Source organism: Cydia pomonella, chromosome 13 (genome assembly GCF_033807575.1).
Source record: "Cydia pomonella isolate Wapato2018A chromosome 13, ilCydPomo1, whole genome shotgun sequence".
NCBI classification, from domain to species: domain Eukaryota; kingdom Metazoa; phylum Arthropoda; class Insecta; order Lepidoptera; family Tortricidae; genus Cydia; species Cydia pomonella.
Genome location: NC_084715.1, coordinates 14,255,784 through 14,270,459, shown reverse-complemented (window position 1 = coordinate 14,270,459; position 14,676 = coordinate 14,255,784). Strand labels below are relative to the sequence as shown.

General features: G+C 38.5%; 1 protein-coding gene across 1 annotated transcript; it reads right to left on the bottom strand.

The window, feature by feature from the left end:
- Positions 1 to 8,101: 8,101 nt before the first annotated feature.
- LOC133524304 (THO complex subunit 4) lies at positions 8,102 to 14,198 on the bottom strand. Its single transcript, XM_061860239.1, has 4 exons — positions 13,749 to 14,198; positions 12,721 to 12,934; positions 12,314 to 12,523; positions 8,102 to 8,497 (listed from the first exon to the last, which is right to left on the bottom strand). Exons 1-4 carry the CDS (start codon positions 13,965 to 13,967, stop codon positions 8,340 to 8,342), a joined length of 801 nt encoding a protein of 266 aa, XP_061716223.1. The 5' UTR covers positions 13,968 to 14,198; the 3' UTR covers positions 8,102 to 8,339.
- Positions 14,199 to 14,676: the final 478 nt, after the last annotated feature.

Below are 14,676 nucleotides of genomic sequence, written 5' to 3'. Positions count from 1 at the left end.
GAGAGTCAGAATGGCGGGTGTACCTAAATAAAATTAAATGAAAATCATACCATATTTTTGTACCTAATTTGTACTATTTAGTACCTCCTTTAAAAAAAATTGTACCTCACGGTACTTAAAGTTATCACCAAAAAACAGTACATCCGCCATCCTGACAGTCAGAATGGCGGGTGTACTTTATTACGCTATGTTCCCGTGGTTATTGATAAATTCTATAAAAGCCAAATTTTTGTACCTTCATATTCAATTATAATACGAGTCATATTATTTGTGGTTTCCAAGTTTTAATCATTTTATATTTTGCTTGCTATTACAATTTTGCAGGCGTTATAATTTTTCAAGTTATCGATTTCATTTTTAAGAAAAAACGCTAAGGTACAATTATTTTTATTACGCCAGGATTTAGTACCTTTAATGTTTAATCTGTTAAGTTCAAATAACTGTTTTTGATGATAACTTTACGTACCGTGAGGTACAATTTTTTTTAATGGAGGTAATAAGTAGTACAAATTAGGTACAAAAATATGGTATACTTTTCAATTATTTTTATTTAGGTACACCCGCCATTCTGACTTTCACAAAATGTCCGCAATAGGGTTGTTTCCAATTTTTTGAAACGCTTGTATTACGTTCTATATTAACTAAAAGTTGTCCTAAAATTCAACTTTTATACTAAAAACGGCTTTAAATATGTTAAATTAACAAAATATGTTTTGACAGATGCTTTCGCGCCCAAAACGCTCATTGAAAATTGTGTGACGTCACAGTTTACGGTTTGACACATAACTACATACACACGTAGAAGATACGAACTGTCAACTGACATTTGTCATTTGTTGTTTATCGCCTAACTGTCAACAGTGTTAATCCGAGAGTTGTGACGTCATCAGAATCTTCAAAGACGTTTCGAGTTTGGTCACGTGACGTGTGCCAAAAGATATTTTAAATTCAATATTTACAAAAATATGGTCATTACACGTCCCCTAAAAGTAGTTTAACCAGTTTAACATCTATATTAATAATTCCGTCGAGGTTTACGGTAGACCCGAATGAAATTATACTCAAATGAAAGAGCGTTAAAAAATAAGAGTTTTGAATGGACTACATATATTGGCAAAATTCGGATAATCGCGTATTTTGCATTTAACACATTCACTGCCGGGAACCCACCTGTTGGGCGCTATATAATCCAAAAGAATTTATTGGGATACAATAGGGTTGTTTCCATCTACAAATCTTCGGGCAGAATTGTATCCTAATAAATTCTTTTGGATTATAAGAACATGTTAAACTACTTTTAGGGGACCTGTAATGACCATATTTTTGTAAATATTGAATTTAAAACATCTGGTGGCACACGTCACGTGACCAAACTCGAAACGTCTTTGAAGATTCTGATAACGTCACAACTCTCGGATTGACACTGTTGACAGTTAGGCGATAAACAACAAATGACAAATGTCAGTTGACAGTTCGTATCTTCTACGTGTGTATGTAGTTATGTGTCAAACCGTAAACTGTGACGTCACACAATTTTAAAAGAGCGTTTTGGGCGCGAAAGCATCTTCTTCTTTGACTAGCCTTTTACCATGTCATTTGGGGTCGGCTCTCCTCGTCATTCTTCGCCAGGCGTATCTGTTCTGGGTCGTCGAGACATTTGTTTGAGCTTTCTTAAGGTCGTTGTTTATGACGGACATCCAGGTCGTAAGGGGTCTACCTCTGCCCGATCTTTTGGAGCCAACGTTGATGCTCAGGACTTGTCTAGTCATGTGATCTTCTGGCCTCCTCATGACATGGCCATACCACTTTAAGCGAGATTCGGAAAGCTTATCTTCTATGGGCCGGATCTTAAAACTGCCGCGGATGTGCTCGTTTCTAACCCTATCAAGTAGAGTGACACCTCCTGCCCACCTCAACATCTTCATTTCTGTTGTGTGCAATTTTGTGGTATGGACCTTCTTCAAAGGCCAACATTCAGCGCCGTAAGTGAGAGCCGGTCGGATTGCGGATTTGTACACCTTCCCCTTCACACGCACCGGCATTCTGCTGTCGCATAGCACACCCGATAGTTCCCGCCACTTTATCCACCCCGTGCTGATGCGGTGAACTATGTCCGCGTCAATGGAACCGTCATTGGCTACAACCGATCCAGGAATTTAAATTGGCTGACTTCCCGTAGCTGATGGTTTTGCAGTTTCACCGGATTGCACTGCTGGTTGGAATCCGAGTAGCAGCAGCGCATGTACTCCGCTACTCCGTCTTCTGTCGACTTATTTTTAGTCCGCCTGACTCAATAGCGGCTCTCCATACTTCAAGGGATTCTTCCAGGTCACTGAGGTTATCTCTGATAAGAACGACGTCGTCCGCATACAATAGGTCCCAGGGCGGCGTCTTCTTGATGATCCATTACTAGGTTGAATAGCAATGGGCTCAAAGCCGAACCTTGGTGAACACCTACTCCTACTTGAAAGTCGTCGCTTACTCCCGCTGGATTTCTCACTTGCGTATGGACGTCAGTGTACATGTCAGTGACTACTCGGATGTACAATTCCGGTACTAATTGCGCGCGGAGAGATCGGAGAGAGCGGGCGCGAAAGCATCTGTCAAAATATATTTTGTTAATTTAACATATTTAAACTTCATGGCGATTTCGCAGTTTGGTTCGCGGCAAGATGGCGCCAAAGCGTCAGCTGATCGGATTTAGTTCGCGGCAAGGCAGTCAAGGCACAAGGCACTGATTTTATAAGCTTTTCTTGAGCAAAAGGGCGACTTCAACTATTATCCGAATGAGATTAAATCACTGCCTCTCCCTAGTTCACCTATCTAAGATGCATTATCGGGACACATCCTTATGTGAGTGTGGCCTGGATGCTGCCTGGATGATGGAACCCTGAACCATATTTTCCTGAATTGCCCCCGTCTTAATCATTCTCATTTGTACTCTGGTCTCATTTTTCAAAAAATTCCTCTTCCGCCGCATATGCCCTCTCTTTTAATTCCTAATCCCTCTGTATTTCGAATCCTTTAAAATTTTATCAAAATTAACAATTTAAAATTATAACTATTCCCTGCTCCTTAATCTGACCAACACTTTCGTGCTAAATTCGCAATCCCGTTTTATGGGGAACTATATTGACGTGATGCTGGCAAATGCCTTCGTGGCGATAGCCATTTAAAAAAAAAAGAAGGCACTGATTAAAACTGGGAACTGACCAATAGGGTTGTTTCCATCTACAAATCTTAGGGCAGAATTGTGTCCCAATAAATTCTTTTGGATTATAAGAACACTAGACGAAAACCCGGCTTTGCTCGGGTAAAATAATAACTCTGGCACACTCAGTTAGTCAGTAGAAAAATGCGGCTATAAAATGTAGGCGTGAAGGGTTGTCCTCCCATAGAAAATTTTATTTACCGCGCCTTACTTTATACATCATTTACAAACAGTGACATACATAGTCATTCTTTAAAAAAAGTTTGTGCATCTACACACTGGGTGCCAACCAACATGCCGTCGCACAGGTATTCACAATTTCCAAACGCACCCGTCACTGTCATTTGCCAAATTTAATATGGCCTACCTTTCGTAATGTTTTTGTCATTAAATTAACACTTTTAACACGTTCACTGCCAGACAAAAAACGGCGAACTACCCCGGAAACCGGTGGTCTATATCTGCGTACAAAACAACCCGCCCAGCTGGTTGTCCGGCATCTGAACAAAGTTCACGAGCGCCCAACAGGTGGGTTCCCGGCAGTGAATGTGTTAAATGCAAAATACGCGATAATCCGAATTTTGCCAATATATGTAGTCGATTCAAAACTCTTATTTTTTAACGCTCTTTCATTTGAGTATAATTTCATTCGGGTCTACCGTAAACCTCGACGGAATTATTAATATAGATGTTAAACTGGTTAAACTACTTTTAGGGGACGTGTAATGACCATATTTTTGTAAATATTGAATTTAAAATATCTTTTGGCACACGTCACGTGACCAAACTAGAAACGTCATTGAAGATTCTGATGACGTCACAACTCTCAGATTGACACTGTTGACAGTTAGACGATAAACAACAAATGACTAATGTCAGTGGCGCGAAAGCATCTGTCAAAATATATTTTGTTAATTTAACATATTTAAAGCCGTTTTTAGTATAAAAGTAGAATTTTAGGGCAACTTTTATTTAATATATTTTATACAAGCGTTTCAAAAAATTGGAAACGACCCTATTGATTTTTAGTTGATCAAGTTCGCACCCAATATAACCCAGTAGCCACCATAGAAGGTTATGACAATTTAACAGATTAACCGACTCGTGAGCGAATCGCGGCGCGAAGCAATTGCGAGTGTAGAGGGCGGAGGGCCCTTCAGGTTTCAAATGTTAGTTCAAAGAGGTTTTATCACACCAAACATAATTAACAGATTAAATTATCTCGTAAATTGCATTTATGAATAATATGTTTATTCATAAATCACATTTATCGATTTGATCTCCAACCGTCGCCTTACCTACCTTACCTTTTTTACATTTTTTGAATTGGCTGTTCGTCGATTTCGTTCGCGCCTTTTCCTTGCGCGCGCATTGGTGTCGTGCGTAAAAAAAATAACACGCCAGCCTATCAAAGAGCATATAACCACTACGTTTTACAGCCTATTTCCATATTTGTCATAAAATTGGAATAGTTTCGCATGTTTTTAGTTTATATATTGACGAAAATGTCATTTTCAAGTATTGAAAATGAAGAACATATAAAATTGACGCTGCCAGTAATACTAATAGAGCAAGAGCCGAGAACGATAGCCTTTTACCTTCAAAATCGGGTGAAAAATAATTGGCGGCTGAAACTTTAATTCAATGGAAAATCAGTAAGTCTTTCTTGGAAAACGTGTTGGTAGCTTACTTCAATGAACTGGCGAATAAGTGCCTAAAAACCCAGCACGCTTTGGTGCAATTATACGATGTTAAAACTGTAAGCCACCCATTCTGAAAATTGTACTTACACTTTTGGCAAAAAAAAAAAGTACAAGTTTCTTGTTCTATTCTCGCAAGTGTGTTGAAAAACGTCGTAAGAAACGCGTGTGCATTGTGGTCATTACCCACATCGGCTTTCTTATTGCGCGCTCGCTTACAGCTCGCGCGTACAATATCGCCTCGTGTGTCATGACCATTTGACTAACTTAGCACACATGTATCATAACATAATGTACTACTTACATTTCAAATATTGTTTAGGATGTGCTGATCGACGTGAAACGAGCCACGAGTGTAAATGGCTTCAGGTACAAAAGGTGACTAGACTCCAACCACGAAAAATAGCCCGCCAAGTTTTGAACGAACCCATTAGAGGCATTAGACCACGGGCCAGGAGCATATATCGTCAGTCATCGCCTCACGGCTGATACTTAGTCAGATGATCGTTTACAGTACATATGGTACTTATACTACTTTCCCGCACGCGTGCGGGAATGAGCACTCTCCGTGCGTATGTTGAAACTTTAAAGAGTAATATGTACTGTGAAACGTTGTACGATACACGTGCGAATAGATAATTCGGTCGTGTGGTCGTGGTTATTTTTTAGATGTGCGATAGGTAAATGGGCAGATAATGGTATATTAACCAAATGCAGTCGTGTATGGCACCATAAAACTTTGAAAAGGTGCAGTTTTAAAATGGTTGTAAAAAAACAGGTATGGGGAGTGATTTGTCGATAAAATTCATCGTACTATACGTGGTTAACTGCTCCACTATACGTGGACAAACACATTGTATATAGGGTTGTATCGCGGTGGAAAGACCGTCAGTTGATGACATGAATATGTAAAAAAAAAATATTTTTTCATCGCCCGATAGAAAAGGGCCCTCCACACTCGTGCGCGAATCGAGGCGCGAAGCCGCGAACGCGAGTGTGGAGGGCCCTCGCGTCGATTTCGCAGATTGTTCACGCCTTCGTGCCTTGTTCCCCGGTTTTTGGCTCGCGTCAAAGGAGACGCGAAGCGCGAACTTGCAAGACTCCACACTCGCGATCGCTTCGCGCCGCGATTCGCTCACCAGTCGGTTAATCTGAACTGTCATAACCTTCTATGGCGGCTACTTACTACTATATTGGGTGCGAACTTGATCACCAAAAAATCAATTTGACAGTTCCCAGTTTGAATCAGTGCCTTACCGCAAACTAAATCCGATCAGCTGACGCTTCGGCGCCATCTTGCCGCAAACCAAACTGCGAAATTGCTGTGAAGTTGTGCGAGTGTGGAGTCTACGTCAACGTCGCGGTATGTTGACTCCGCGAAGTCGCGCCGCGATTCACGCGCATAGTCTGGAGGGGGCTATAGCGTCAGGGGGCCTACCGCGAAAACCGAAATTCGCAAATTGCGGGGATCTCTCTCTTTAACTCTCATTAAAACGTAATAAGAGTGACAGAGAAAAGTGCCCGCAATTGACGAATTTCGATTTTCCCGGTAGCCGCCCAGATGATAGTTTAGATGCTCTTTTAAATAAAATAAAAAAACAAGTCAGCCGGTTGTATGGCGGTGGAAAGACCGTCAGATAGCCTAGGTTCTTAGATACTCTAGCACTACTCTGGAGAGAATTAGAATTATTATTTATAGCTGACAGCTGGACACTTTTGCAACAGTTCTACCATAAGAGAATTCACTCGTTTCAAATACGCACTCCATAACCGTTAGCTGACCTTTTGACCGCCAAAGACGTCATATAACGCGCGCGGCTACAGCCCAATATCAACCTTCATGCGTACTGACAAGGTTCACGATTACGCGCCGCGTACGATAGGCGTGGCGTTCAAAAGTTTAACATGAACACTTACAAAATACGCGCCTTACCAATTTATGTCCGCAAAGTATGCGAAATCTGTTAATTTGAAACGCCTGATGTAATTTTTCATGCAAAGTTTCATGATTATGTTATTACTATTATAAAAAGGTAAAGCGCTTATTTTTTACATGTTCATGCGACCAGCAGCAGCTGACGTTCTTACCACCGCTATACAACCGCCTGACGATTTTTTTTAAATTCCATAAGGCGAAGACTAAATTTTTTTACGTGTTTCAGTGGTTGCCATTCTTCAACCTACCAACGGAGCGACAGCTGACATCCACGAGGGTTCATCATACATAGCCGTTAACCACTATAAGAGTTTTCGCCCGGGAGGCGATTGGTCATGGAAATCTGTTCCTGGCTCGCGGTCTACATACATTGCACCACCAACGACCGCATACGCACCAATAGAATTTCAATGTAAATATTCAGGTTCTAATTACATTGCACTTTCGGGAAATGTGACTCTTCTTCAAATTAATCAAAGCTGGATTTATCTAATATATTTGGATTTTTTGTGAAAACCTTGTAGAACTGGTGCGGTCTGGAAAAGGGTCAGGGTGGGTTTCCACCAAAGCTGTGAGAGGATGTGTTTGACATGAACCAATAGCAACCCTTCATTTGCCTATCCTCGCTCAGCGCAGCTCTAGTGGAAGGAAAACAACTCTGCGGTGCCAGGTTTTTGTACATTCAAAATAAGTGAAGGATGTGTGAGCGAGGATTTGTTGCGAGGGATGATTTATATATAGGCGGCAAACGAGCAGACGGATCACCTGATTGTAAGCGATTACCGCCGCCCATGGACACCCGCAACACAAGAGGGGTTTTAAGTGCGTTGCCGAGATTTAAGATGGGAGTACGCTCTTTTCTTCAAGGTCGTATCGTTGCGAGGAATGTTTTGCGAAAAACGGACGCGAGCGAGAAACAGGATTTTTAGACATTTTCGGCAGTAATGTAGTCGGCAGTAATGTCGCGCCGCAATAGTGGAGCTGCAGTCAGAATCCGAACGTCACATTAAAAAACTCCGCTCTCGCCTCACTGCACCCGCTTACTAATTTGAAAAGAGCCCGCTACACACTACGCGTCCTCGCACTTCTCTGGTGGAAACATCCACATCGTTCCACATCCTCTCACCACTCGACTACCTCGCACAGCTTTGGTTGAAACGCAGCAAAGAGTGGTAGAGGTCTACACAGTAGTTAGGTGTCAAAAAGAAAATTACTAGGTTTAATCAGAAACATGATTGAAGAATACTAGGCAACCAATTATCAAAATTCTTTTATTGAAAATTTATTTTTGCTGGAAAACTGTCTCAAAGCCTAAACCACAATTTCAACTGATGTCATCAAAAATATTATACTCTACACTAACTAGTTTAGTAATATTATAACCTAAACATTTTTTTCATCTCATTTCATCAATAAATTCAACACTGTCAGTGCTAATCTTCCTTAATGTACAAAAGTGTCCATTTCACTGCACTATTATGCTAATCGTAATTTACTTAATTTCTTTGACATAGGCATCTAATTCGGCGTCAAGTTGTTCTGCCGTGGGGACAGGGCGGCGGCCCCGGCCAGCGCCGGCACCACGGCCACGTCGGGCAGCGCCTCGGGGCGCGCCTCCGCCGCCACCCTGATTTCTGCCAGCACCTCCCACTTGAAACAAAATAATGAACGATTAGTCTGAGCTCTTGGTATCTTTACTAAGTTTTTTTAGATGTTGTCAAGTTTGATACATGTCAGTGTATGAATATATATTCTACAGCTCAAACTCATTTATTCCTAAAAAAATCGACATTCGAAGTTTTATAATATCTTATCGCTAAAGTTACACATAAAGACGGGTATTTTTTTAGGAAAACTTGAGTTTAAGCAGATATAACAAAACACGTGCTCATTATTTTTTGCTGTTTTCTAACATATACTCAAACCAGCCATTAACTAGCAAAATGCTTGAGCATCACTTTCTATAGGAGTTAGATTTAGTAACTTTTTAGTACTTTGAAGGCCATTTTCTCCTAACAGGTTGAGTTTGGGCAGCTAAAAAAAAATACGTGTCCGTTATTTTAGACTACTCTATAACATATATCAAAATGAATCAAATCGGAGTCGGACAGGTGGGTACCCTTCCTTGTAAGAAGGTATATAGATGCTTCATAAAGTATGATGGCGAAAAGAGGGGAGTAGAAGCAATCGATCAATATTGTTGTGAATGTGCGAATGGGTTAAGAACAGTAGGTTGTTGTTCACATGTAGCGGCAATTATATATTACTTGTCGTATGGCAGATTTTTATCCAGAATTCCGCGGCCTAGCCATAAACTCTGTGCACTGTTCAAGACCGAAGGTATAAATGTTAATATTAATACAGACAGTGACGAGGATGAGTAATTATGTGTTATGTTAAGGTGTAAATTGTAGGATTTTAATAAAATGTGCTTTACTTTTTTAGTTTCTTTTGACACGTAATATTTTTTTAAGGCAGTATTGCGTATGTCATAATAGACCTCTGCTTCGCTTCGGCCGATAATTACATGTGTTCTGAGACATTTCTTATTTTATTGGCCTCGGTATGTAATCTACCATTGCTGTACGTAAACAACTACTACGTAAACATTCCTATTATGAAATACGCAATACTGCATTAAAAAATATATACTTAGTGTAAACAATTTTTCTGCTCGACTAGCTGCTGCTCGTTAATACCTACTAAATGGTTGTAAAGGCGGAAGTACACAATGAGCCAAGTACGTTGGCCCAATGTGTAACCTACAGACGCCTAAGTCGAATGGCCTGCATTAGTAAGACATTTTTACCTTGTTCCCACAGATGGATGTTTATGAAAAAATTTCATACAATATTGTATTGTGCATTAAATACCTAAAAATTGAGGCTGTCGCCCTCTTGGAAATAATAAAAAAAAAATTATAAACAAAAAAAAAATATTTTTTAGGCCTTTGTAAATAAGTTAGAACCTTGATTTTTTTTGAAAATGTATTGCTATTAGTGCCATGTATAATCCGAAATTCAAAGAAATCTAACCATTAGTTTAGCTTAGAAAAATTAAAAAAGATTTTATATATATATAAATATTTTTTTTTTTTTTATCCAAACCAAGGGGATTCCAGGCTTGAAATATTGTAAAATGATATCTTATAATTATTATAATATAATAAGACCAATTAAGGCTTCTAAGAAAGGTATACATTTCAGCCAGGGGCAGTTTCACTATAGGATTGCGGCTAGACCCTTTCATCGAAAAATCCATGGAGCCTTTTCCGAGAAACCCGAAAATATATATATATATATATACAAGACTTTCTCATTGGAAGATATAAGATACGTAATGTACTCCATATTCAAATTCTTATACATTACAATATTTTTACGAATGCTTCGTCTTAATACATATACTTCATGGCACGAAGTATATTGCTCATAATTAGGCATCGGAGATTTTATCGCATGGTAAGACTAATAGAGAGCTATGGAGTCGACATTAGCAATAAAATTCAACTCATATTCATGCTCATTCATCTATTTAATTACTGATTTTAGTTTTGTATAGCCTGTTCTTTTATTCCGTAGACTAAAATGACAACCACAAATGTCAAACGTAGAAATAATGTGACCAGCTTAAAAAACAAATAGTGCTGATCTTTGATTTCGATTTGTGAATAACAGATAAATATTAAAATAATTTTAGATTCAACATAAACAATTAATGAAATCTACTCACTACTACATGATAGGAAGTAAACAATAAATAAAATCTACTCACTATCACTACTAATCCACTCAAACATTTAAAAATTGCATTATGAGCTTCGAGGTGACTGTTAATCTTACAATAAAATCGCTTTTAAATATTAGAAATATTGTGTTTAGACCTGGATACAAACTTTCTATATTCTGTTTTTTTATTCCGTAGACTAAAATGACATTTCATGTGGTACTAAGAAATGTCATGTCTTACATATGAAACGTCATTTTAGTCTACGGAATAAAAAAACAGACCTTAAATGCCTCAAAATGGTGTTACATGCCTATATAAGTAACTCCCTATAGTTTATTTTCGGTTAGTACCGGTTGTAGCACATCACTATTTATAAGACGTAAAAACCAGCAACACATGAAATGTCATTTTAGTCTACGGGATAAAAAAATAGACTATAGTCAAGGACAAGAGAGTTAACAAGTTTGTAAACGATCCTTTAATTTTGTCTTTCAGGACACAGATTTAACAAATAAGAATAATGACCATTTTTTTGTATTGATTAATTTATATTTATATTATTTTTGCCTCTTTTAATATACAAATTAGTTTTTTTATGAAATTTCTTAATGTAATACAAAAATGATCATTATTCTTATTTGTCATATTTATATATTCAAAGATAAAATTAAAGAATCCTTTACAAACTCGTCAACATTCTTGTCCATGATTATAAAATTAAAATCAGTAATTAAATAGATGAATCTGGAAAAAACAAATGTGATGACAAATGGCGAGAAGAACATCATTAAAATAAGAGAAATGACAGTGGAATATGTGGACGAATACATTTACCTCGGTCAGATTATATCACCTGATGAAACAATAGAGAAAGAAATAGAGAGAAGAATAGTGCACAGGTGGAAAAGGTACTGGTCCCTGAAAAAAGTCTTCAAAGATAAACAACTCCACTCTAAGACAAAGGGTAAACTATTTAAAACATGTGTTCTTCCCGTCCTAATGTATGGTAGCCAGACCTGGGCCCTGACAATAGCTACTACATCCCATCTAGCATGCTGCCAGCGCACCATGGAAAGGAGCATGATAGGTGTACCGAAGACTGACCGGCTACGAAACACCCTAATTAAGGATAGGACGAAAGTCCAAGACATTATTATTATTTATGAATGCACAGGCAGCTTATAGCTGATATGTGCACATCAATGTCCTGCACTTGTGTTTTGTCCATTTATAAAATGTTTGTCGAGTCTGTTTTTAAAAGAATTCACTGAGGGTGCACTGCCACAAAAATTAGAAGACTTAAATGGATATGGGCTGGCCATATCATCCGAAGCACAGATAAATGGAGCAAGTGAGTCACCCAATGGTACCCAAGAGAGGGAGAGAGAGGAGCAAAGAGATCTCTAATGAGGTGGGATGATGACATCGCGCAGGTAGCTGGCCATACCTGGAGCAGAGTGGCAATAGATCGGAGAGAGTGGACAAGGTTCAAGGAGGCCTTTGCCAAAGGGCAAGCAGACAAAGAATACAAAAGATGGGAGATAATAGAGAGATAATGTGCTACTGTTCTTTGTTCTGTAAATAAAGACTGTTTTATTTTATTTTTAATTAAATAGATGAATGATGAGTATGAGTTGAATTTTATTGCTAATTCGACTCCATAGCTCGCTATTAGTCTTCCCATGTGATAAAAACTCCGATGCCCAGTCATGATAGTGTTGCATAATCAAAGTATACCTCTGTTAGAATTTCTTCTGATGGGTCCTCCACCACCGCCACCACCACCACCACCAAGGCGACTTCCCCCTCTTTCTTCAGTTCTAAAGGTGCTTATTTCTGAAGTTGCTAACTGGATATTCATTGCGCGGCCATCTAGAGGTACCCCATTATATTGTTTCATAGCTTTTAAAGCATCAGCTCTCCTTTCAAACACAACATCAGCAGTCCCTAAAACAAACAGGTCTTTTATTAGTAAAAAACAATAGCTTTACAAAGATAAATGTAAAATAAACCTTGTTTCTTTATACAAATAAACATCTAAAATTTCACATGATGGGGGTATAAATGGAGACTTCATATTTCTAAAAAGGGTTAAACACACATAACAATATTATAAATGTAATTTTAAAATGAATTATCCTTACCTAAGGACCTTCCTGATCTGTCATAATGTACAGCGGCACTTTTCAAAATGCCAAATTCAGAAAATAACTCTTGAATATCTGAATCAGAAACTCCAAAGTCCAAATTGGACACCATGAGCTTGGTAGGGCCCATAGTGATGGGTCCGCTTCTTTGCATCTTCCTCTCGCCAAAGTCCGAAAACATATCGTGTTTCCATGTGCTGTTAACATCACCCTGAAATGTCGTCCTTATAGAGCATGCCAACAGGCCACTCAATGCGTCTTTGAGTATGTGCACACTCAAAATACATGGCAACCAAAAAAACATTTACAGTTGATGGCATAATGGACTATCAAAATTAAATTTAAATGATGATTTTTACAATTCAAAAATACATGTAATTTAATGACTGATATAAACAGTGAAAGTATACATCAATTTTGAGAATAAAGTCTCTGAAAGATGTTTTAATCACTGATACACAGCACTTGTCTGCTTCATAATGTCCATGGGGAGTCTGAGGCAACTTCACATTGCAGATAAGTAGAATTAAATCGAGTTTTCACTCGATATTAATTGCCTTCTTCCATATCCAGCGCCCACAGGTTGTGCCACGGAGAATGCAAATAACACAGCAACATCTCCACACCTCCTTATTTTGCGACCATTCCTTGCATCTCCAGAGAATTGCGAAATCGTTCAAGTAAAATTACATGAATGTAGTACAGGGACAGCATCAACCAAATCCTTCAGTCCTTAACAGTTGGACCATACGGCTCAACCATCGATGAACAACAAAAGGTGGCAATAAACGACAATTACTTTCCATGTTCCTAGGATGATCCCAAGAACTATATGGACAATAATAGGATTATAATTATTGGAAAACATTAGTAATATCACTTATCCTCGAACAAGGAAACATTTGGTATCAATATGGCATAGCTACATTTTGCAGTTCTACAATTTCACTTCATTCACCGTCATCAAAATGCGTCATGACGATCGGCCATTTTGAAATTTAACAATCTTAGGTTATTCGATTTACCCTTGTATAATTTGTTGGTTTGGAAACACCGCCACGATTTCTTCCACGCAATACGCCACCGGAGCGACCATTGCGGAATCCACCACCAGCTCCGCCGCCTCCACGGCCAGGTCTTTTGTTAGTATCAAACTTTCGGCCTGCGCCACCGCCGCCTCTTCTACTTCCTCCTTTACTTGCTTTTATGATATCGTCCAAAGCCATATCAATCCTGTCCACCATTTTTAATATTTCGTGAAAGATTCAATAATAGTTTTAACGAAATAAAAATTGCAATAATTCTTAGTCAAAATATTAACCGCGTCTTCGACTAGTCACTCAACTCGACGCCAAATGAGAGGAAGTAAGAATGAATGAAATTCCTAATTAAAAGGATATGAATGAATGAAAAGAATGAAACGTCATCAATTTGATAGAAACCTGGCAACATTGTAATATTCGCGTAATCTTCATTGTCTATGGTTAGAAGAGGTAGAAGGTTCCTGTTATATTCACCTTTTCTGCGTTTAAAACCAGTACTCAAATAGCACAACCTAAATTTGGCAATGACATTGACACCAAATTTTTTGTTTTAAAAGGGCGGGAAACTTCAGGCGCGGTGGACGCGGTTTTTCGTAACTAGTTTTTGAAATTGTATTTTAAAGGATTGGAGTCTGTATTTAGTGTATATATTTGTAGATTTAGATTCACTTATTAATTATTTTTAGTAGTTAGGTGTATATAGTAATCGGTAAGTGATAATTATATGTAATTTCTTATGGGGGATGGCCAGCCCCCTGACCCTGGGGGAACGATTCCCTCAGGGTCAAAAACACCAATGGATATTTTAATTTCTGCGATAGAGTCATCGATGGATACTGATGTATCAAATACTACGGACGTAACTTTAAAAAGGAAAATACTTTCACGAATGTGTACCAATTGTAATAAA

Coding starts and splice junctions, on each gene's coding strand:
- LOC133524304 (XM_061860239.1), bottom strand. CDS start 13,967: ATGGTGGACAGGATTGATATGGCTTTGGACGATATCATAAAAGCAAGT. Junction 12,935..13,748: donor AACCAACAAATTATACAAGG/GTAAATCGAATA, acceptor ACGACATTTCAG/GGTGATGTTAACAGCACATG. Junction 12,524..12,720: donor CAGATCAGGAAGGTCCTTAG/GTAAGGATAATT, acceptor TGTTTGTTTTAG/GGACTGCTGATGTTGTGTTT.